Source organism: Pecten maximus, chromosome 11, assembly GCF_902652985.1.
Source record: "Pecten maximus chromosome 11, xPecMax1.1, whole genome shotgun sequence".
Taxonomy (NCBI): Eukaryota; Metazoa; Mollusca; class Bivalvia; order Pectinida; family Pectinidae; genus Pecten; species Pecten maximus.
The window spans coordinates 23,319,354-23,345,679 of record NC_047025.1 but is presented as its reverse complement, the minus strand read 5'-3'; the positions used below and the strand labels follow the sequence as shown (position 1 = coordinate 23,345,679).

At 37.6% G+C, this 26,326-nt stretch overlaps 2 protein-coding genes across 2 annotated transcripts; one reads left to right on the top strand and one right to left on the bottom strand.

Annotated features, from left to right (window-relative positions):
• Nucleotides 1–13,154: 13,154 nt before the first annotated feature.
• On the bottom strand, nt 13,155–16,555 carry LOC117338260 (E3 ubiquitin-protein ligase TRIM71-like). Its single transcript, XM_033899532.1, has 2 exons — nt 16,468–16,555; nt 13,155–15,612 (listed from the first exon to the last, which is right to left on the bottom strand). The coding sequence occupies exon 2, from the start codon at nt 15,531–15,533 to the stop codon at nt 14,664–14,666; it is 870 nt and encodes a 289-aa protein (XP_033755423.1). The 5' UTR covers nt 15,534–15,612; nt 16,468–16,555; the 3' UTR covers nt 13,155–14,663.
• Nucleotides 16,556–22,281: 5,726 nt separating this feature from the next.
• On the top strand, nt 22,282–25,617 carry LOC117338259 (actin-3-like). Its single transcript, XM_033899531.1, has 2 exons — nt 22,282–22,392; nt 24,054–25,617. The coding sequence occupies exon 2, from the start codon at nt 24,072–24,074 to the stop codon at nt 25,179–25,181; it is 1,110 nt and encodes a 369-aa protein (XP_033755422.1). The 5' UTR covers nt 22,282–22,392; nt 24,054–24,071; the 3' UTR covers nt 25,182–25,617.
• The last annotated feature ends 709 nt before the right edge of the window (nt 25,618–26,326 follow it).

The following is a 26,326-nucleotide window of genomic DNA, read 5'->3' as shown; positions in this document are numbered from 1 at the left end:
GTGGGTATGGTAAACAGTGGGGATGGTAAACAGTGGGGATGGTAAACAGTGGGGATGGTAAACAGTGGGATGGTAAACAGTGGGATGGTAAACAGTGGGATGGTAAACAATGGGGATGGTAAACAGTGGGATGGTAAACAGTCGGGATGGTAAACAGTGGGATGGTAAACAGTGGGATGGTACACAGTCGGGATGGTAAACAGTGGGATGGTAAACAGTGGGATGGTAAACAGTGGGGATGGTAAACAGTGGGGATGGTAAACAGTGGGATGGTAAACAGTGGGGATGGTAAAACAGTGGGGATGGTAAACAGTGGGAGTGTAACAGAGTGGGATTGTAAACAGTGGGGATGGAAACGTGGGATGATAAACAGTGGGATGGTTAACAGTGGGGATGGTAAACACGGGGGATGGTAAACAGTGGATGGCAAACAGTGGGATGTAAACAGTGGGGTGGTAAACAGTGGGGATGTAAACAGTGGGGATGGTAAACAGTGGGATGGTAAACAGTGGGGATGGTAAACAGTGGGGATGCGTAAAACAGTGGGTCGTAAACAGTGGGGATGGTAAACAGTGGGATGGTAAACAGTGGGGATGGTAAACAGTGGGGATGGTAAACAGTGGGATGGTAAACAGTGGGATCGTAAACAGTGGGATGGTAAACAGTGGGGAGGTAAACAGTGGGTTGGTAAACAGTGGGATGGTAAAACATTGGGATGGTAAACAGTCGGGACGGTAAACAGTGGGATGGTAAACAGTGGGATGGTAAACAGTGGGATGGTAAACAGTGGGATGGTAAACAGTGGGATGGTAAACAGTGGATGGTAAACAGTGGGATGGTAAACAGTGGGATGGTAACAGGGGATGGTAAACAGTGGGATCGTAAACAGTGGGATGGTAAACAGTGGGATGGTAAACAGTGGGATGGTAAACAGTGGGGATGGTAAACAGTGGGATGGTAAACAGTGGGATGGTAAACAGTGGGGATGGTAAAACAGTGGGATGATAAACAGTGGGATTGTAAACAGTGGGGATGGTAAACAGTGGGGGTGGTAAACAGTGGGGATGGTAAACAGTGGGGATGGTAAACAGTGGGATGGTAAACAGTGGGGATGGTAAACAGTGGGATGGTAACAGTGGGATGGTAAACAGTGGGGATGGTAAAACAGTGGGATGGTAAACAGTGGGGATGGTAAACAGTGGGGATGGTAAACAGTGGTGATGGTAAACAGTGGGATTATAAACAGTGGGATGGTAAACAGTGGGGATGGTAAACAGTGGGATCGTAAACGGTGGGATGGTAAACAGTGGGATGGCAAGCAGTGGGGATGGTAACGGTGGGATGGTAAACAGTGGGATGGTAAACAGCGGGATCGTGAACAGTGGGAATGGTAAATAGTGGGGACGGTAAACAGTGGGGATGGCAAACAGTGGAATGGTAAACAGTGGGATGGTAAACAGTGGGGACGGTAAACAGTGGGGATGGCAAACAGTGGAATGGTAAACAGTGGGATGGTAAACAGTGAGATGGTAAACAGTGGGATGGTAAACAGTGGAGATGGTAAACAGTGGGATGGTAAACAGTGGGGATGGTAACAGTGGGGATGGTAAACAGTGGGATGATAAACAGTGGGGATTGTAACAGTGGGGATGGTAAACAGTGGGGATGGTAAACAGTGGGGATGGTAAACAGTGGCGACGGTTTACAATGAGGATGGTTAACAGTGGGATGGTAAACAGTGGGATGATAAACAGTGGGATGGTAAACAGTGGGGATGGTAACGGTGGGATGGTAAACAGTTGGATGGTAAACAGTGGGATCGTAAACAGTGGGATGGTAAACAGTCGGGATGGTAAACAGTTGGGACGGTAAACAGTGGGATAGTAAACAGCGGGATGGTAAACAGTGGGGATGGTAAACAGTGGGGGTCGTAAACAGTGGGGATGGTAAACAGTGGCATGGTAAACAGTGGGGATGGTAAACAATGGGGATGGTAAACAGTGGGATGGTAAACAGTGGGATGGTAAACAGTGGGATCGTAAACAGTGGGGATGGTAAACAGTGGGGATGGTAAACAGTGGGGATGGTAAACAGTGGGATCGTAAACAGTGGGGATGGTAAACAGTGGGATGGCAAACAGTGGGGATGGTAAACAGTGGGGATGGTAAACAGTGGGATGGCAAACAGTGGGGATGGTAACGGTGGGATGGTAAACAGTGGGATGGTAAACAGCGGGATCGTGAACAGTGGGATGGTAAACAGTGGGGATGGTTAAAAATGTGGATTGTAAACACTGGGGATAGTAAACAGTGGGGATGGTAAACAGTGGGATGGCAAACAGTGGGGATGGTAACGGTGGGATGGTAAACAGTGGGATGGTAAACAGCGGGATCGTGAACAGTGGGATGGTAAACAGTGGGGATGGTAAACAATGGGGATGGTAAACAGTGGGATGGTAAACAGTGGGGATGGTAAACAGTGGGGATGGTAAACAGTGGGGATGGTAAACAGTGGGGATGGTAAACAGTGGGGATGGTAAACATTGGGATGGTAAACAGTGGGATGGTAAACAGTGGGATGGTAAACAGTGGGGATGGTAAACAGTGGGATGGTAAACATTGGGATGGTAAACAGTGGGGATGGTAAACAGTGGGATGGTAAACAGTGGGGATGGTAAACAGTGGGGATGGTAAACAGTGGGGATGGTAAACAGTTTGGATTGTAAAGAGTTTGGATTGTAAACAGTGGGGATGGTAAACAGTGGGGATGGTAAACATTCGGGACGGTAAACAGTCGGGACGGTAAACAGTGGGGATGGTAAACAGTGGGATGGTAAACAGTGGGATGGTAAACAGTGGGATGGTAAACAGTGGGGATGGTAAACAGCGGGGGATGGTAAACAATGGGATCGTAAACAGTGGGGATGGTAAACAGTGGGAATGGTAAACAGAGGGGATGGTAAACAGTCGGGACGGTAAACAGTGGGGATGGTAAACGTTAGGGTGTTAAACAGTGGGGATGGTAAACAGTGGGGATGGTAAACAGTGGGGATGGTAAACAGTGGCGACGGTTTACAATGGGGATGGTAAACAGTGGGATGGTAAACAGTGGGATGATAAACAGTGGGATGGTAAACAGTGGGGATGGTAACGGTGGGATGGTAAACAGTGGGATGGTAAACAGTGGGATCGTAAACAGTGGGATGGTAAACAGTCGGGATGGTAAACAGTTGGGACGGTAAACAGTGGGATAGTAAACAGCGGGATGGTAAACAGTGGGGATGGTAAACAGTGGGGTCGTAAACAGTGGGGATGGTAAACAGTGGCATGGTAAACAGTGGGGATGGTAAACAATGGGGATGGTAAACAGTGGGATGGTAAACAGTGGGATGGTAAACAGTGGGATCGTAAACAGTGGGGATGGTAAACAGTGGGGATGGTAAACAGTGGGGATGGTAAACAGTGGGATCGTAAACAGTGGGGATGGTAAACAGTGGGATGGTAAACAGTGGGGATGGTAAACAGTGGGGATGGTAAACAGTGGGATGGCAAACAGTGGGGATGGTAACGGTGGGATGGTAAACAGTGGGATGGTAAACAGCGGGATCGTGAACAGTGGGATGGTAAACAGTGGGGATGGTGAAAAATGTGGATTGTAAACACTGGGGATAGTAAAAAGTGGGGATGGTAAACAGTGGGATGGCAAACAGTGGGGATGGTAACGGTGGGATGGTAAACAGTGGGATGGTAAACAGCGGGATCGTGAACAGTGGGATGGTAAACAGTGGGGATGGTAAACAATGGGGATGGTAAACAGTGGGATGGTAAACAGTGGGATGGTAAACAGTGGGGATGGTAAACAGTGGGGATGGTAAACAGTGGGGATGGTAAACAGTGGGGATGGTAAACAGTGGGGATGGTAAACATTGGGATGGTAAACAGTGGGATGGTAAACAGTGGGATGGTAAACAGTGGGGATGGTAAACAGTGGGATGGTAAACATTGGGATGGTAAACAGTGGGGATGGTAAACAGTGGGATGGTAAACAGTGGGGATGGTAAACAGTGGGGATGGTAAACAGTGGGGATGGTAAACAGTGGGGATGGTAAACAGTTTGGATTGTAAAGAGTTTGGATTGTAAACAGTGGGGATGGTAAACAGTGGAGATGGTAAACATTCGGGACGGTAAACAGTCGGGACGGTAAACAGTGGGGATGGTAAACAGTGGGGATCGTAAACAGTGGGATGGTTAACAGTGGTATTGTAAACAGTGGGGGATGGTAAACAGCGGGGGATGGTAAACAATGGGATCGTAAACAGTGGGGATGGTAAACAGTGGGAATGGTAAACAGAGGGGATGGTAAACAGTCGGGACGGTAAACAGTGGGGATGGTAAACGTTAGGGTGTTAAACAGTGGGGGATGGTAAACAGTTTGGATGGTAAACAGTTTGGATTGTAAACAGTGATGATGGTAAAGAGTGGTATTGTAAACAATGGGATTGTAAAGAGTGGGATCGTAAACCGTGGGATTGTAAACAATGGGATGGTAAATCTATTTAAAACGTAGCATGGAAGGTGTGGGGAAACTGAAATATAACACGTATAGCAGTGTGTAAAATTGATCTTTATTCTTGTTGGTGTTCCAAACATGTAGTGAATGTTAACATCCCATAGACACAGCCGACGTCATATAGCATTTCCTATTTTTAGATAATTGGGATCCTATTAAATCTAACTCATCATTAACGCTAGCTTTAAAAAGTTGTGATTAAGATTAAATCCAAGAGAATATGTCATGAAATAATTTTAACAATCTGTAACGTGTTAACCTGTGCTGAACACTATTGTAAAGGTTTATTTACTGAAGCACATTCTAGTACAATTTGGCTAAAACCATAACTGTTTTTCAACGCAAGAAAAGTACTAAGATAAATCATTTAAGTCCAGTCATTTTGATGGTTAAACGTCAAAAATTATTTACAAAAGTTATTTATTTTTGGTTCTTCGTATAGATTGGTATATAATTTGTAACAGTTAAAGTCCCCAAAATAAATCTCCGTGATTTTGCTTATTTCGCCCGAAATATAAGACCAAGAACATAAAAAATAGTTTTTCTGGACCAACTTTGAAGTGTAATATAAACGTCTTCATTAACACCGAATGGAAGAAATTAGCTGTATCGCAAGACCAATCAGTGCGGAGTAAAGATAAAAAAAAAATCCAGGGTTGGGAACGTACGTCATACAACGGGAATAGGACTAACGAAAATAGCCGGAAAATAACCGACTTAGAGGAACGGTATTGCTTGTTAACACTTCTCGAGATACATTATACTGTAGAAGCCAGCATACAGCCTATTGAAGATCTACATTATAGACATCGACAAACAGCCTATTGGAGATCAACATTATAGACACCGGCATACAGTCTATTGAAGATCAACATTGTAGACATCGACATACAGCCTATTGAAGATCTACATTATAGACACCGGCAAACAGCCTATTGGAGATCAACATTATAGATACCGGTAAACAGCCTATTGGAGATCAACATTATAGACACCGGAAAACAGCCTATTGGAGATCAACATTATAGATACCGGCATACAGTCTATTGGAGATCAACATTATAGACACCGGCATACAGCCTATTGAAGATCAACATTATAGACACCGGCATACAGCCTATTAGAGATCAACATTATAGACACCGGCAAACAGTCTATTAGAGATCAACATTATAGACACCGGCATACAGCATATTGGAGATCTACATTATAGACACCAGCATACAGCCTATTGGAGATCTACATTATAGACATCGACATACAACCTGTTGAAGATCAACATTATAGACACCGGCATACAGCCTATTGGAGATCAACATTATAGACACCGGCAAACAGTCTTTTGAAGATCAACATTATAGACACCGGAATACAGTATTTTGAAGATCAACATTATAGACACCGGCATACAGCCTATTGGAGATCAACATTATAGACACCGGCGTACACAGCCTTTTGGAGATCAACATTATAGACACCGGCATACAGCCTATTGAAGATCAACGTTATAGACACCGGCAAACAGTCTATTGAAGATCAACATTATAGACACCGGCATACAGCCTATTGAAGATCTACATTATACACATCGACATACAGCCTATTGGAGATCAACATTATAGACACCGGTATACAGCCTATTGGAGATCAACATTATAGACACCGGCATACAGCCTATTGAAGATCAACATTATAGACACCGGCAAACAGTCTATTGAAGATCAACATTATAGACACCGGCATACAGCCTATTGGAGATCAACATTATAGACACCGGCATACAGCCTATTGAAGATCAACATTATAGACATCGACACACAGCCTATTGGAGATCAACATTATAGACACCGGAATACAGTCTTTTGAAGATCAACATTATACACATCGACATACAGCCTATTAGAGATCAACATTATAGACACCGGCATACAGTCTATTGAAGATCAACATTATAGACACCGGCAAACAGCCTATTGAAGATCAACATTATAGACACCGGCATACAGCATATTGAAGATCAACATTATAGACACCGGCAAACAGTCTATTGAAGATCAACATTATAGACACCGGCATACAGCCTATTGGAGATCAACATTATACACATCGATATACAGCCTATTAGAGATCAACATTATACACATCGACATACAGCCTATTAGAGATCAACATTATAGACACCGGCATACAGTCTATTGAAGATCAACATTATAGACACCGGCATACAGCATATTGAAGATCAACATTATAGACACCGGCAAACAGTCTATTGAAGATCAACATTATAGACACCGGCATACAGCCTATTGGAGATCAACATTATACACATCGACATACAGCCTATTAGAGATCAACATTATAGACACTAACATACAGCCTATTGGAGATCAACATTATAGACACCGACATACAGCCTATTGGAGATCAACATTATACACATCGACATACAGCCTATTAGATATCAACATTATAGACACCGGCATACAGCATATTGAAGATCAACATTATAGACACCGGCAAACAGTCTATTGAAGATCAACATTATAGACACCGGCATACAGCCTATTGGAGATCAACATTATACACATCGACATACAGCCTATTAGAGATCAACATTATAGACACTAACATACAGCCTATTGGAGATCAACATTATAGACACCGACATACAGTCTATTGAAGATCAACATTATAGACAGAATTACTCAAGACAAGTTTAAGGTAAATCCCGGTGGAACTTGAGAAATTTGATATGTGAAAAGAATACGCACCTCGCATGGCAGACGTCCTTAGGTCATAATCTTTCGGGTTTTATGACATGGAAATGATATTTGAAATGTTTTCTACCACAGTAGGTAAATATTATCCCACTTTCACGGTATGAAATAATCATTACAATAGCAAAATTCAGTTTATAAAACACGTGATATAAACTCTAAATGGGCACTGATTGGTCGACACGGTGACTTTTGACCAGGGCCATTTGATCACGTGGCTCAATGCGCTTTGATTGGATAACACTTGAAGACCACTTCTCTGGGGCGATATTTTGTGATGATTCATTTTAATGAGATTTCTATCTGTTTATTGCTCCGAAAATTATATAATTACTTATCATTTGTTATGAGTTGTAATAAATTGCAATATTTCCACACATTTAAGAAATTGTAAGTTTTGCATATTACTTAGCTGCATTTTGCTTGATGTCATATGCTTACACCCGCAATTGATATTGTGAAAATAACACACGCTAACACATATCAGGTCAATTCGTCCTCAGAATAGCTTTTCTATTGTGGTAGAAACAGGTCACACAAACTCGTGGTGGTTGTTGTATATGGTATTTCTTTAACATTTCCAAAGTTACAAAAGACACTCGCTAAAGCTCGTGTTTTCTGTAACTTTAAAAAAAACCGATCTCGAGTGAAAGAAATATCCTATACAACAACCACTCATTGTGTAGCCTTTATTAAAATGATTCTGTATTGACGAAAATGGTCCTAAAATGCCATTATCAGGATTTTCAGTCAGAATGTACGCAAGTGTCAATGTTTATAATACAGGGTACTTCTAAGATATTCACGTATGTGGCTTTTGCTGAATCTCTGACTGTGGATATATGACTTGAATGTTGACTTCGAGGGTATCAGATAGTTTAACGTGACGGTTAAAGTTTCAATGAGATTCTGTAGAAAAAGAAAAGTGACCCCTTTTACCCAAAACATGATAAGAAAAACTCATTTAATTTGTTTGTCCAATATCCCATCGTTTTGAAATTGTATCCGACATCATTTTCACAAAAGTAGGGAAACTAAACCGTACGCTTAATACATGTACCCATAGAAAGGCTGTTTGTTCCTAAATATAATTCAACTCAATTTATTGACTGTAGGCCTTAGGGCCCATGAGTGCATAGTGCATATTAATATATATATATATTCGTGTTCTACTTCAGTAGTCGACTAACAAATTGCCCAATATCTCCCATTCTGCCCGATATTTCTATAACGATATAATGTGCAGACATACAAGTTTTGTTAAACATTTTCTATATTTCTTAGGTATACACTTTGTTAAATAAAATTAAATGGAAAGATGGTCAATATACACAGTATAAAGAAACATTTCGAGGAATTATCTTGTAAACCTCTCAAATGTTGTTTCTCCGATCAAATTAAAACAACGGCCATGTTGTTGTGTCCTCTTCATGTTGTGTGACGTTCCCTGCCCTGAAATATGTCGGAACCATCACAATGAAAAGAATATCACAACATGAAAGGTCTAAAAGGCATTCAAATATCGAATAATAATAGCTTTTCTTACATTTGTACTACAGAAAACACATTCATTAGATATCGATACTGTCTTTGTAGAAATGAATTGAAATATGATTTGTGTAATTAAGTTTCATAAAGAGAGATGTTACTTTAACACATTATAACATATGAATAGGCGACTGGAAGTTGTTTTAAAACTTCAGATTGAACAATATTTCAATTAACACATGGACGATTTTAACAATATCTTCAAAAATGCTGAAAAGTGCATTGAATTATTTTCTATGCAAGTTATTCTTAGCAGAAATGTTATATCGGTTGAGATATATTTAGAAAATGAATGAAGGCAGGTTGATGAAAACTTCGTCTCGTGCAAATACGACTAAACCGTTAACACATGCCCAAGTCCGTGATCATGAACAGCAGATTACTAGATATTTTGGCAGGGATTACCGCCATAACATGGTCCTCTTGATGAAGGGTAATTAAGGTTAAACTTGTATTGTATATTGTTTCTTTCACACATTAACAGAATGGGATTCCTTGATTTTTGATAAACTGATAAAGTTGTATGGAGGTTTAGTTTTAAATCTATTTCATGAAAACATCCATTTTATGTTTGCTTTACTTGAAATGGAAGATATTTCTTCAGTGTTGAAGCGAAATTACGTAAGATGAAGATTCACCATTATACAACGTTAACTCTTCTTACCAAACTTAGTATTTCAATAAGCGCTGCATATATCTAAAATGGATATAATATGTTTGTAAGCATTTTTTTTTTTACCCTTTTTCATATTTCATGTTACCGAAATCAGTTTTGACATAACACAAATTTGGCACAATTGCCAAATTAAATGGTTATTTTTTCGTATGTGAATGTACCATTTCCATATATTAATATCAGACAAAATGTAACTAAATAAGCTGGTATTTTCTGCATTAAAAATGAAACAAAGACCAATCGTTAAGATAAAAGTTCTTTGGAGCCATTTTCATTGTTCAATATTTTCTCAGCGTGATAACTCTGCTGTAACAATTTGACAAAGCTATTGAGTTAATATCACATATCCAGGTAATTGCAAAGGTTTAGATTTTACACTTCAATACTGATGATATCTTTTTTTCCTATATTTTAATTTTACAGAAGGCTGCATGTTAACATTAATACTCGTGTTTCACAATTAACTATCTGGTTATATAGAGAAACAAATCTTACTGCATTTATAAACACCAGAATATTATACTCGTGACTATGTCATATCGAATTAATCTAACTCGTATGACACGCACCCAACGATCCCAAAGGCTCGTGGCATATCGAATGGATGATATCGTTCAATAATTTCATATGACACATCATGTAAGATCTTCTATATGTGGAGTGGGACATCTAAGAAAATTTTGTTTCCTACTGGACCAAGTCGGAATTTTTATATCACAAGGACATATAGGAAGTAGGAATCTGCATTCCTTATAATAGTGTACATGTACATGTAAAATATATGACACAATGTGAAGAAATGTTTTGATTAATGATTGTTTAATAGTTGAGACATTGACACTGTTTTAAATGAATATACTGGCTTACGTAATTCATGTTGTTTTTAATGACGAACATCGAACGTGTGGCGAAATTTGACTGTTGTCGGAATAAAGTTGTTGTTTAACCTTTGGCCATTTTTTATATTCATACGCATCATTTTTTCCTTTAGAACTCGATAATGAAGCAACTACACACAAGACTCATGGTAAAATGGGTTCAATGCTGAATTACTTTACGTTTCATTCCCGGTATTTTATAATTCTTAAATTCTTTGTTCAAATATGATAAAAATACAATCAAACAGACAGCTACAGAAGTAGAATACTGGTTGCAGATGTGGTAATGTGCATTTGAAATGAGAGTACCGATATAAACTAAAAAAAACACTGTACTTTAGTTCACGTACTCACTTGATATACATTAGCTATGTTGCTTTATGTGATTTAAGAAGTGACAAATAAAAAAAAAAACATTTTCAAGGACGAGGGGAGACAATAGAAGTGAGACTCCTCTATAGACACACAGTGTAGTCTGTTATTTTCATTTTCTAAGATCATCCCTCGATTTATTGGCAGCGTCACACAAGTTAATGATGCCATGGAGTTTCTATAGATGAAAATAATGAAAATTATTAAAACATTATATGAAAGTTTGACTAGTTGTTACCACACGTGTAGTTTATATATCATAGCACTATTTGCGTTCAGGTATCCCAGCCGTAGTGAGCTGGCCCAGGGCCAGTCACTCTCTCCTTTTCTAAACGTCAACTGAACACACGAGTTATCTTTCTTAGCATGCCAACCCTGTGTCTGAAGCTATCAGCATCAGACATAAATTGTCTTGTAATTTCATGTTTGCTTGTGAAAAATCAGCAAAATGGAGAGTGATTCAAATAATTTGATAATATTCTTAAGTAACTCCTTAAGCCTTTACTAAATAATGGATCCTCTCCATCATCAGGCAAATATACAAGGGGAAATACATGATATAAACATACAAATCATAACAAAGACTTTATATTGTAAATGTGATGCACATTTAATGAACATTGCAAAATGGTTTGTGCAAATTATCAACATGTAACAATAAGAAATGTTAACAAAATTATCAAACAATTAGACTTAATGTAGGGGTAACGAGATTAACACGTTTACTAAACAACCAATAAAGTTAATTGTTCATATGCAACTTACGTAACTGATATTCAGAAATGATTAAACTTTCTGTTACATATATAAAGACAATACTATAATATAATTACGTTATGGTACACCTTAACCCTAGTTTGGTCCCAGTCTTGGTGTTTAATTGAGAGAGTACTGCAGCTTAAAACGTTTATCATAACAAACCTACTTCTGTCTTATTTTGTCAATTTTTAAAAAGTGTCTATCCGTTTACCATTGTAGGACCGTGTTTTTGAACATTAATGACTATCATACAATACGGTGTTGTGATGTACGACTCCCTCGTCGGATGTCCACGGTTGATTGCATTACACTACCCCACACATATTACTTCTGTATGCGGACGATATAGCTATCATATCGCCGGATGAAAACTCTATGCAAAATATGCTTGATAAACTAGCAGAATGGTGTGAAAAATGGAAACTGTTTATAAACAAGGACAAAACTAACGTTGTTCATTTCCGTAACCCTTCTTTGACTTTAACACAATCTAAATTTACGTGTGGTGACTCTGATATCGACAATTGTTCTAAGTATAAATACTTAGGATTGTGGTTCCATGAACATATCGATCTACATCTCGCTGTACGAGAGTTGTGTAAGTCTGCGAGTAGGGCCCTTTATGTCCTTTACTCAAAGTTCATCCACGCTGGAGGTATGACTTACTCGGTTTATACCAAACTGTACATGTCTTTAGTGGAACCTATAACTTACTTCGTGAGTGGACTCTGGGGTATAAACTCCTACAGAGAAGTAACATTACTACAAAACAAGGCTTGTCGATATTTTCTTGGAGCATCTAAGTTTTCCAGTAACTTGGCCACAAGGGGTGACATGGGTTGGACGTCAACTACCACGAAACAGACTATAAACGTTTTGAGATTGTATTTAAGAATACAAAATACGGAAAGTGATAGGACATTGAGTAAAATTCATAAATGGTCTAAGTCTCTCCGTAATTCTTGGGATTCGCGGGTTCATAATCTAATATAGTAAAGGCTAATTTAGTGGATATTATTTCAGCACAAAAGTCATTAAACTGGAAAATGAGAAATATCAAAGAAAAATTACAAAATATTGATGCTGACAGTTGGCAAAATCTATTGTGGAATGATGATGGAAATGTTAATGGTAATAAATTACGTCTATATAGAACCTATAAGTATGAACCTACAACAAGCGATTATGTGAAATTTGTTAAATTTAGAGAGAGAAGATATGTTGTGCAATTTCAGATGTGGGTCACTTTCCCTAGAAATTGAAAAGGGACGGCATGCCAAGCCGATTTTACCCATTAAAATAGAATATGTAAATATTGTTTATCAAATGATGTTAAAGACGAAGTTCACTTTTTAATACGATGTAATTTTTATGATGATTTACACTGGCCTCTTTTAGTTGATGCTAACAAATATGTTGATTTTAATAGTATGGACATTTTTAATCGGGGCCGCGGTGGCCGAGTGGTTAAGGTGTACCGACACTTTAACACTAGCCCTCCACCACTGGGTTGCGAGTTCGAAACCTACGTGGGGCAGTTGCCAGGTACTGACCGTAGGCCGGTGGTTTTTCTCCTGCTACTCAGGCTTTCCTCCACCTCCAAAACCTGGCACGTCCTTAAATGACCCTGGCTGTTAATAGGGCGTTAAACAAAAACAAACCAAACATTTTTAATCAGTTCAAATATCTAGTAGATAAATCTCCCCCAAATCTTCTCGCCAATCAACTTTATGCTATGTGGAGGAGAAGATGCAACTTTTCGTAGCTTTTTATTCATGTTACATAACGTGGCTACTTTTTAATAGCTTGAGATAACCTTACCTTATTAACTTTTAGCATGCAATATCTTATACTTTATTTTGTTTTATAGTGTCTAAATAAGTCATAAATGGCTGGACATAACTTACTTTGAGAGAGATATTTTATGATGTATTTTATATGTTGTAAGGTTTTTGACACTCTAATAAACAATTGAACTTGAACTTGAACTATTACTTATGATAAGTGTAGTGTTGATGGTAGCCACGGTTGATTGCATTACACAACATTTCACATAAGTGTAGTGTAGTGCAATCAACCGTGGTATCCGACGATTGTACTACTTGTGGGCATTTCACTTTCTGTGTTATTTATTCATACTTGTTACTTGATTTTTTTTTCAAATGGAAGAAAACTTTTCCCTTAACGCTCGTTCGCAAAACATATTATCCAGAACATTATCCAAATGAAAATTAAATGATATAAATAACAAAAAAATATTTAGATTGGGTCATTAAACTGTACAAAACCCATAAATTCACATTTTACACAGTTAATCCCTACACATTAAACTGTATAATAAAATACTTAGTAGTTAGTATATCATGGATTAACACTTGTTCATGTCGCCATACTGTTATGTGTGGTAGTTACCTCGTACTGTATTGTATGCGCTCGATTTGTGTAGAAGCCACCCAAAGAATATTGTTGTTATCAACATCGATAGCTCTAGGTGGCGCTTTGCTTGTATAAATGATCTTCAAGAAGTGACCCTTGTCATCAAGAAGAAGGATGCATTTTGTTCAAGTTCGGCTACGACAATATTCCCAAAGCAGTCAAAGGCCACGTCTTGTGGTCGGAATCTTTCTAGTCCAGGTGTGGCTCCAGAGTAACAAAAGAGTTGCTGTAGTTCTCTGTTTAGCACCATTACTCTCCCATTCGGTGCCGTGTTATTCGTGTTGTCTACAATGACAACGTTACAGGACACGCGACATTCACGGATTCTGTAAGGGTTAGAAACTGGTGGCTTTTCAGACATGATCTTGTCTGTGCTAAGGATGATCTTCCCATCCAGAGAAAACTTCGTGACACGTCCTGTCATGCCGACAAGAACATGATTGTCCATGGTAACACAGAGACAATTGGGCGTGTCCTTTGTGTGGAACCTGACAATGAGTGAACTGGATGTGCATTCTATTATGCATTTGTTGTTGATATCCGGAGCCCAAATATGGTTTGTATCTCGTGCGATACATATACATCCGATATACTCATCAATGTGTATTTCCTTTTGTTTCACGAATGCCGTATCAAATACTTCTATTTCAGCGTGATCGATTCAAAGGAAAACATACACATGCCTCGTTTGCTGAGGAGCATGATAAGGAAGTTGATGAGAACTTGAGAAGTTCGCCTTGTCCCAAAACCTTGACATCAGACAGCAATGAGAAATATGATAACGGGTGATAGTTCCTAGCATCTGATCTAGGTTTGCTGGCGAGAGACAGTGTCTGACCAAAGTCAAGAAATGCTTGACTTGTTGACTGTTCTGTTGTCCTCCGTGTTCCGAACGCCTGCTCCAGTAGTCCTCGCAAAGATTTTGTTGGTTCAAAGCTCGCGGTTCGCAGTGTGGGTTTGCTTAATGTTTGCAATGCAAAACTTTTAATTTTATCTCTGGCGTCTAATATAGATATAGCTGATGCAGTCTGGAGAAGACGTTTACATTCCTGCTGCTGGTTATACAGATTGGCATATCCCTCTTCAAGTTGGCGTTTGTAGTCGGTCAGTAGCCGGGCGTTCTCTTCCTTGAGCTGCTGGTAAAGCGACAAGGTTTCCGCCGTCATAATGTCGATCTCTTCTTTCATTCTATCGGCTTGAGTTTTTGCTTTCGCGGAAAGATAATCAAAATACTCCGAATTTTTCTCCAGTTCATCAATTGTACATCGGATGTTTTCCTGGCTTTTAGGAAGCTTGGTCCCCTCCGTGTCTGCAACAAACCTACGTATGTCCTGTGTAATACTAGATGTTACATCACAAAGATCACACATATTGTGACCCTTATGGACAGTGGACACACATTTCGCACACAACACATCCTGACATTTCTCACAGAACAGTTCCAACGTTTTACCCTTATGATGAATACAGGTACTCTGTCCCTCTGGTCGGACAGCGATTTGTCCTGATTCAGCCATTGTACTCCAAGAACAATATCAATAAAGTTATGTAGAGAGATCACGGTTAATTCCCGTCTAAACTGTGCTGTTGGATTGTCTGAAAGAAACATAAACGCTACTATCGTTAAGTTCAACATTACAATTTGCTTATTATGCAAGTGAATTTTCTGATGTATTTGAGAAAGGTTATCACTCTAAAGCAGCCCAGTATCTATGTGATGAACCCGATACCAATGTCCTTATCCTGAACACTATACCAGACCACCCCAATGACCACACTTCCTGTACTTTAAGCTAAAAACAAACAAATCCAGTATTCGAATCCCTGTAAAAACAAACAGGAAATTAAATACTGTTTAGTTTATTTAATACCCGAACATATGTGACCATCTGAACGTAAATAAAATAATTCAAAGACCAGTGTTTCTTCTTTATATATATACCGAGACTCCTTATATAAGGACCACAGCGGACATCGCCCACACGTTTTCTAATCATGGATTGGTAATCAAGTGCATACATGACCGATTTTAAGTTTGCTATTTGACGCAACACTTACAATATATCTAGGCATTATTTTTAGCTAAATATAGTTTCATGTCGCGAAAGTACAATGAAGAATGCTGTATCATCTCGCTGTGTACAAATATGCAGTCATACGTGTACACCTGCCGCCAGGGCGTGCCTTGTACAGAGGATTTCCCTGATCATGTATGTCTTTTGTTTACATTACAATTCATCACATCCGTTTATCTAGTTTCAGTTTCAACGAAATTCTCCATTTCATATGCCATTTTATCAACTCTGTGATAATACTACAGCTCTCGTGAGCAATCGTACGTGTATGTTGATACATGGCTACTGCCTCATCTAAATATGCATTGCTTTGGAATACATAAACACATACACAAAAAGAATATTAAATTATAAATAAGCACAAAGAAGTACAGACCTTGTCCGTGAACTACACAGATTCTTCTTGTTACGACCATTTCCCTTTGTATCTACAACCCTCTCTTACATTTTACCTGGAAGGGAGCTAGGTTAAAGGTCATTATGTATATTTATACATGACTGTCGTGAGGGCAAGCTTGCTGGACCAAATGCATGTAACCATAACAAATAATAGTCTAGTCAGACTACAGTTTTGGCACAAAGAAATAGCAACAGAAAGAATTTTTGCTTTGAAATAAACAAGATATCATACTGATCAATGTATAAAAAATCTAAAAAAAATCTAAGTTGGGGAAATAGTAAAATTTAGCGATTTAAAATGGTAAAAATTGCAGCAAAATGTATGGCATCTATAGGCCGCCGTAGGACAAAAGAGCTCTCAAAGGGCGGTAACTACGTCGAATCTCCGAACAATGTAACCAGAAATGACGAAATCAAAACAAAGCTTATTGGTTCCATTTGGCGGTTTTCATCAGAAATGGTAAGTGACTTTAATACTCATTGGTCTTATGTTGATAATAGAAATACTGGAATGAATATTTCTTGTTGTTAAACCTATTGTTACTCTTTCCCAATTCATCGTCTGCTATCGACACTACCGTGTGTTCCCGCGTATCATACTTTATACGTAATTTTGTTTATTTGATTATAACTTGTTGTTTTTAATAAAACTAATGATAAAAATGAACTATTGTATTTAATATTAGAGGCATTTGTCGGGTTGGGGGGCGTATTGATACTATAAAACCCTCAGTTTGACCAAAAATAAAATCTATGGAAGCCCATATTCCCGTGTTTGAGAATGTGGTGTCGGTTCATAATTGCAATGTATCTAGTGAAATATTATGCAATTTCCGGGCATTTTCTTCCAAACCAGAAGGCCAACAACAATGTAACTACACAATGTGATGTCTAAATGTACAATAATTTTTTAAAAGTTCGTCCAATTTTCAAGATGGCGGCCATGACCACCATTTTAAAATCCGTTTTTTTTTTGGCATAAAATGTCGTATATATGTATACTATATAATTTAATAGCGGCATTTTTGTGTTTTACCTATGAAAACCATATTTATTCTTACACGACGTCTATTTACGCTATTTTGTTTCTTGCAGGCGGATGCCTTTACCTGCATAATATGCCAGAAAACTATTATATTGCTCGGACCACACATATGCTATTATCTTCCGTTCCTTCACGCAGTAACAGGATGCGACACACCGTCACGTATTTATGGAATCGGTAAATCGGCAGCACTAAAAAAGGCTCAAAAAAAATAACGACCATTTCAAACAGCAAATCCTGGTGTTTTGTGACAGCTCTGCTTTACCGGAGGACGTTGTTGCTGCAGGTGAGAGGGTAGTCGTTTCCCTTTACAACGGAGAGACAACAGAAGGACTTGACACTCTACGTTACAAGAAATTTGTAGAGAAGGTTACTTGTGGTAAATCTTGTGTACAGGTCCAAACTCTCCCCCCTACATCAGTGGCCGCAACATATCACAGCAAGCGGGTATATCTTCAAACTCAAGTATGGATGGGAAACGATAGACTTTTAGCCGAGGAATGGGGATGGTATCTTAATAATGGTATGCTTTCGCCATCAAAAACGGATTTGCCACCTGCGCCAGAAAACTTGATTAAAATCATCCGTTGCACTTGCAAGACTAATTGCGACTCTAAACGTTGTACATGTCGGAAACATGGCCTGGAATGTTCACAGGCATGCAAAGAATGCCACGGGTTCAGTTGCTCTAATGTACAGGCAATTTTCGAGGTAGACACCGATTGTGACAGTGAAAGATAGTTTTTGTTCCTTTAATACTATCATCACTTAAATAAGGAACACCATACCGATATATGTGCTTGTCAAAAAAACAAGCTAGATACTGTATATCACTACACTGCATGTATAATAGTAGTTTTGGAAACGATAAAGTGAGTTGATATTAGGTACAATACTCTGATGATAATGACTTTCTTTACAACGTCATCCCAGTGGCAGACTTATCTACTGTGACTTCGTGTGCTTAACTGTATTGAGTGAGACGTTATCTGATCCGGGTAAAACAAGGCCATTGGACACGGATCTTATAGCAATACTATTGTTGCAAAACTTCTTTAATGGGTGAGAATGCTTACTTAGCGTATTATTATGGATTATATGACATATACTGTTCTGTGAAGGAACATGCCACACTACAAGTTGCTTTAAAGTGTTTTTTAAGATAAATCAACCCTTAAACAATCATTTTGTAATTTATTTGGAAGAGAAGGATGATTGCATATCTTCAATTGGTCAAAATGATTTTTTTTGTTAATTTTAACCTTTGACCTTCACTTGAACTAAATCAACCCTAACCTGTCTGTTGCCTAATTCACGGGACATGTACAAGCTACATAGAAGGTCAAAACCCATATATAACAGTCATGTGAGAAACTGCATTGAACTTCAACAGTGAGTAGGAAACTAACCTTACCAGTTTCCCCTATACCTCCATTATATTTGCAAATTTGGGCATCCCACAAATGACACTAATATATATATACATAAATGTGTATGTATTTTTCCAATTTTATTTTCTTAAATTGTGAATATGTGTTGTTTAAAACATGTTAAAGATGAAAGAACACAAAACAAAAACAAAAATGTGGCATTCTTATTTTTTCCCGATAGATTGAGATAAAATGAGCAGTATCAATTTTCTTTTTTTTAACTTTGACCTTCACGTGACCTTGACCTTATTACATACTTTCATGTTTTATAGCTTAAACCTTATGCTTTATTTAACTATTGTGTAATAGATTATAATGAATTACAATATTGATTAGAAAACAAAATACAACGAATTTAGTTTCATTACCCCTATCAATATGATTCAATATTTCTTTGTAAGGGTCATTTCATAAATGAGTAAAAAAAAATATTTTCCCCACATTAGATTTTTTTAGATTTGTTTTTATGTTGTACAGAACATTTCAAAGGTGACAAAAATGCAAAGATACTTTCTGTTGCTATTTGTTTGTGGTTTGGCGATTTTTTTGCCAGAATGACTAGACTATAAGACAGACAACCAAGTTTAGAATGAAATTGGCCGTTTATTATATATAAACGACAGACCTGGAAACATGGATTTCCAAGCCTGAACCAACATTTAGTACATAACAAAACATTTGGTCCTAGGTGGGGATAAAAAACGCCCAACCTGGAGTAGATAGAATACAAAAGGAGTCACAGCTCCTATTTAAGAAATATACTATGAACGGAAGGAGGAGGGGGTGGAGGCGGATTAAAACAATCTTCCTGAATATATGTAAATAAAACCAGACTGACCTGCTCTGATTGTTCCTCGATTTTCTTTGTTTGTTTTCTGTGCGTAATTTTGTTGCGCATGCGTAAATATCTGATTATGACCTCTTGACCCTATCCCCCTTCCGTATACAACGCGCGAAATTTAAAGTGATCCAAAATGTGACAAAACATATTATTCATAAACATAACTATACAATAACAGCTCCTAGCATGTATAAAGTACATTAAAATGTTATTTTAATTATCATTTATACATGACTGTCGTGAGGGCAAGCTTGTTGGACCAAATGCATGTAACCATAACAAATAAGACAGACAACCAAGTTTAGAATGAAATAGGCCGTTTATTATATATAAACGACAGACCTGGAAATATGGATTTCCAAGCCTGAACCAACATTTAGTACATAACAAAACATTTGGTCCTAGGTGGGGATAAAAAACGCCACAATGTTGTGCTAGGGAAATTTTCGGGAATTTCCTGGAATTTCCAGAACAACATACCCCACCCAATCCATGAAGCCACAGAGAATATATCATGAGCTAAACGTCCTTGTATGTCCTCACATACTGGGGAATCAAGATCGTTCCCTCCTATTTGTAGCAACACAACATTAGGTCTATAGCTTGAGACATGTCTGGCTGAAGTAAATGACGTACTCTCCCGCCACTCCGACCACAACAATGTACCGTCATTGATGACTCATCAAAACCAAGGTTATACCACGACCCTGACATATGACCTTCCAAACGTCTGACAAAACTATGCCCCATGATCAGTACTGATGTTTCATCCATGGTAAATTAAAATAATCTTCCTGAATATATGTAAATAAAACCAGACTGACCTGCTCTGATTGTTCCTCGATTTTCTTTGTTTGTTTTCTGTGCGTAATTTTGTTGCGCATGCGTAAATATCTGATTATGACCTCTTGACCCTATCCCCCTTCCGTATACAACGCGCGAAATTTAAAGTGATCCAAAATGTGACAAAACATATTATTCATAAACATAACTATACAATAACAGCTCCTAGCATGTATAAAGTACATTAAAATGTTATTTTAATTATCATATATATAACGTCAAGCCTTTGCGCACAAGCACCTGGACTGTGACAAATGCGTTATGAGTTATGAGTATACACTAAATGTATACATGTATGTACAGTTCAAATCAACAACAAAAAGTACTTTGATTTGTTCCTATATAAATCAATCAAAAAAATAAAACTATCATTTGAAAGGTCATAAACAAATTGACAGCGAAAATTGCTAATACAGCTGTAGTTTCGAAAATTCCCATACACAGAGAGGGTTGGTTGAGAGGCCAATCTTCAAAAAATGCATCAAAACCAGTTTCTGCGTTATGGTAAAGTTTTTAAATCACTTGGACTCTTTTCAGTCCATATTTTAAAATTTATCAAAACTTGTTTCACTGCTGATTACTGGAGTTTTTATTTGGTAGCCTATCATCATAATGTTTACTATATCAAATACTTATTGACAATAATAATCAAATATATTTGATCATGCATTAATGCCGACTTTGTATATAACTTTTATAGAATTCGCTTTTATCAGTATAAATCAGTTTTTGATACAGGTTTTTATGCTACAATGAAATAATTACAATATAGAATGCTAGAAATCATACACGCGTGAAACATCACCGTGATGACACATCGGATTTGTGTAAAATGCCTAAGTAGCAAGTCTGAAACTGAACTCGGTATATATATTGAACTTTTTAACCTTCTGTACGCACAGGACACAATTTAATGTTTCAATAGTCCTCAAAATTTACAAAATGTTTTAGCGAATACTGTAAACGCTGGAAATTAATTATTTTTTACTTACGAAAATGTAGTAACGGAATGTGCGAATAAGATATTACATTGTATTTAGGTACAGTTTTCTTACAAAAATGATCCTTCAATGATTTATTGAAAATGTTTCCTGTGATTTTTCCTAATTTTGTAATGTATGATATGCTATTTCATGTCTCTATAAATGAAAATAAAGAAGTCCACCATTTGAACTGTTTACAAAATATTTTAATGAATGCGGGTTGAGGTAGATCTGAATCAATCGAACTGGAATCTAAAATTATCGGGATAGTTTACTTATATATTAAATCTTATTGTTTAAATTGCTTTAAGGACGAAACTTGTGTATTTATATTAGTGCAATTTGTACAACCACAATGGATACTGCTATAACATCCACCTTGTTTATAATCAACTACAGTTTAATTCCAATGGTATCTGCTTTCGATATGCATGCTATATCACTGACCGTATTATAAGTACCGCGTTCCATTTTCACACTTATACAAGCGTACTCTAATATTAAGTAATGTAAAGCTCGATTCTAAGACAAACATAGCTTATTACGTGACGCATATGTTACATTTAAAGGTATGACATAATGACGTGATACAGCAACTTGACATTTTGGTTGTAGTCACCGGGAATAATTTGATAGACGTAGGATTAGTTCTATTTATAGATATGACCTCTAATGAAGCAAGTTAACTGCTGACGACTGTTACATATGCTGGCCAAAATACTACGAGGCTTTTGTAAATGTCACCGGATTCTCATAACAGGTACCTCTACCTATATACTACCCTTATACCAAGGTTATGCATAACCAATACTGGTGTGTACCGTAAACAAACATAATTGGCAGACATTTTAGGCCTGTGTGGATCGAAAGAGATAAAAAAAAGATAAGGAGAAATACTTGCAAATATTCGTCTTCTTTGTGTTTGTCTTACTTAACTTTATTCTATTAGCAACATAATAATAGATATGAATTATGTTAGTATTAATGTAAGAATATAATATAAGGTTGTAAGGTTAAAGTTACAATGGTATGCTTGAGTGATTTTCTGTATCATACGTGTCTGTATGAAGAGTTCTCGTGTATTTTTAAAGGTATTTCGCGGGATCATATGCCAGTTAAGTTAAGAGCGACAGTCATAGGGACGTGCACATATCAAAATTCACGGGTATATATACCGTACCTACGGAAAGATGGGTTGAGAATTTGTGGCACGTTCATGTGACTCGAACCGTTTATCGAAAACATTGTTTTTACAGATAACGTTACCAGAAACACTTGATTGCGGTTTTTGATACCAGCGTTGTTTGTTTACACACACATATGATATTGAAACATCCATGACAATTGTGTATATGGCATGGCAGGATTTGGCTTGAAAGTTTTAATTGGTGTCTGACATCACTGAATATTTTAATTGGTGTCTGACAACACTGAAGATTTTAACTGGTGTCTGACAACACTGAAGATTTTAATTGATGTCTGACATCACTGAATATTTTAATTGGTGTCTGACATCACTGAAGATTTTAACTGGTGTCTGACATCACTTAAGATTTTAATTGGTGTCTGACATCACTGAAGATTTTGATTGATGTCTGACATCACTGAATATTTTAACTGGTGTTTGACATCACTGAAGATTTTGATTGATGTCTGACATCACTGAAGATTTCGATTTTGTGACTGACATCACTGAATATTTTAATTTGTGTCTGACATCACTGAAGATTTAGTAGGACAAAACAGTTTTGTGGTCCAATTATATGAATTATTTGGTTATGCATCTTACATTGCATAGTGCTGTTCATATGTGCATGTGTGCTATTTACAGTCAGATCCACTGAGGTAGCATTGTTGAAGGCCAGTTCAGGCCTGTGGTGAAGCATCTTGGATTTTTTTTCTTATTTTCTTATAACACGATAAATCCGGTTGTGCACATTATGTCGTTAGCTAGATTACTATGAGAGTACGCTAAGGCCAGGAAGTACATCACTGACGAGTCTGCGAAATACTGTATGTTTCAGATGTTTATCATTCGACATACTGCACAAATTACTTGTGACCAAGTTATAATTAACCGGTAACTAAGTACAGTAAAATATTGAGACCGTACTGTCGGAGTGTTGTGAATCCAAAGTATAAACATGACGATTATGTGGAAACGTTTTGGACAAACAGCGATGAGTGACTATAAAATGCGATTGAATGCGTTTATTCTATCACATGTTTAAAAGAGTTAAATGGAAGGTTAATTTATCTCCTGTTGAGTAAGCATTAGCAATAGGTCTTATGCTTAATTAATTTCTAAATATACCCATAATACAATCTCGTAAGCAGTTTCTCTGTCCTAGTAAAATGAAAGTCCACCAGCACTTTAGAAAGTTCGTAAAAATTTAATTAGCAATTTACGTTTTGTTGCAGGAACAACTGAGCTGGAACATGGAAACGGAATCAGTCACACTTGTAGTTGATAATGGAACGTATTCATGTAAATCCGGATTCGCCAACGAAAATACTCCTCGTGCTTTCACACCATCCGTAGTTGGTCGCCCGCGTGACGATCTGAAGGAAGGTTGGACAAAGGAATATATAGTTGGGGACGAGATACGGGATGTAAGAGAGATGCTGACTGTGCGATACCCAATAGAATTTGGTGTTATAAACAACTGGAACGAGATGGAGAAACTTTGGCAGTACATATTTTATGAACAACTCCGAGCAACTCCGGCAGAGCACGCAGTTTTATTAACAAGACCCCCACACAACCCAAAGTGTGTAACAGAGAAGATGACAGAGGTAATGTTTGAGACGTTTGAAACCCAGGCGCTGTACATAGCAGTCACTGGTGTACTGTCTCTGTTCTCCGCCGGGAAAGGAACAACAACTGGTCTAGTATTAGACTCGGGAGAGACGTCCACACACGCTATGCGAATTCACGAGGGTTATTGCGTTTCTGCTCGATGTGATCGCGTGGATTACGCTGGAAGAGACCTCACGTCTTATCTCAAAAGGCAACTGACGGAGAAGGGTTATAGTTCCACAGAAGGAATGGGATACGATGTTATACGCGACATGAAGAAAAAGTTGTGTCGCGTTTCTGAAAATTTTGAATTATCCGCTTCTGAACACGAACAGAATTACGAACTACCAGACGGTACAACAATCAGCATCGGTAACGAACGCTTCCAATGTCCAGAAATTCTATTCACTCCAAAACTAACAGGAATCGAGTTTCCTGGTATTCATGAACTAGTTAATATTACTATCCAAAAAGCAGACCCCAGTTTGCATAAAGATATGTACAATAATATAGTGTTAGCGGGGGCAACAACCATGTTTCCGGGTATTGCCGAACGCCTGACAAAAGAATTACAAAACTGTCTGTCTGTGCCAGAAAAGGTGAATGTTATTGCTGATAAGAATCGGGACTGTTCAACATGGATAGGCGGTGCACTGGTAGGGAAATTATCGACATTCCACAAATTATGTGTTAAAAAAGAACAATATGACGAAATAGGACCTGCTTTATGTACTCAAAAATATTTCTAAAAGTGATGTGTGCAAAATAAAATATTTTATTTAAAAACAGAATTCTTTTTCCTTTTATTTTTGGATAATTTTAGATTATATGTATGCATTAGTCATAGCTATTATGAAGTACATGTATTGTGGAATCTCAAAGATTATCTAGGCGGTGACCCTTTGGTTTGTTTTTGTTTAACGTCCTATTAACAGTCAGGGTGACCCTTTCTCGTGGTAAGGTATATTGAACTAGTGGGTAAAATGGCATTATATATATTTTCTTTAATGGTCCATTAATATGGATACAAATTTGCTAACGATTCCTTTGATTATATTAAAATTGTCTTTGAGCTTCTAATTTTATCTATAGATTTAAGGTGGAGAAATAATTAATTGCATCACGAAGAAATTCAATCATCCTTTACTTCTTTAGATTTTATGTAACAGTTGGTCGTATAGCGATCATTATTAGGACAATGTTATAGTTTTTACTTATTAGTGTTAATGAGATGTAATCCTACATTGTATACCATGGGTGTCATTTTATTCATTTTTGAAAAGTAGTGTTTACACTGTCGGTGATGTAACACTTTAACAGAACATACATATCCCACAGTATTTACATACAATGGTAAGTCAAGGAATTGAAGTAATGAAGTCGAAATCACCAAACATTAACCGAGAAAACGAACGTATATGCGAGAGAGAAAAAAAGAACAAAATGGACATAAAATATGTACGAAAGGTAAGCGGTTCATGATTTACATACTAATTTATGGCACTCGTTGTGTTTTGTAACATAGTAATTCTGGTCATCTTTATCACGGCATCTGTGACATTTCTATGTTGGTAGTTACAGCTCCACGTGTATATTTCCTATGAATGGTTGATTTGTTGCACGTGTATACATTCGGTAAATGGTTGATTGATTTGTATACGATCGTTAAATGGTTGATTGATTTGTTGTATACTTTCGTTAAATGGTTGGTTGATTTGTTGTATACTTTCGGTAAATGGTTGATTTGTTGTATACTTTTGTTAAATGGTTGATTGATTTGTTGTATACATTCGGTAGATAGTTGATTGATTTGTTGTATACATTCGGTAAATGGTTGATTTGTTGTATACTTTTGTTAAATGGTTGATTGATTTGTTGTATACTTTTGTTAAAT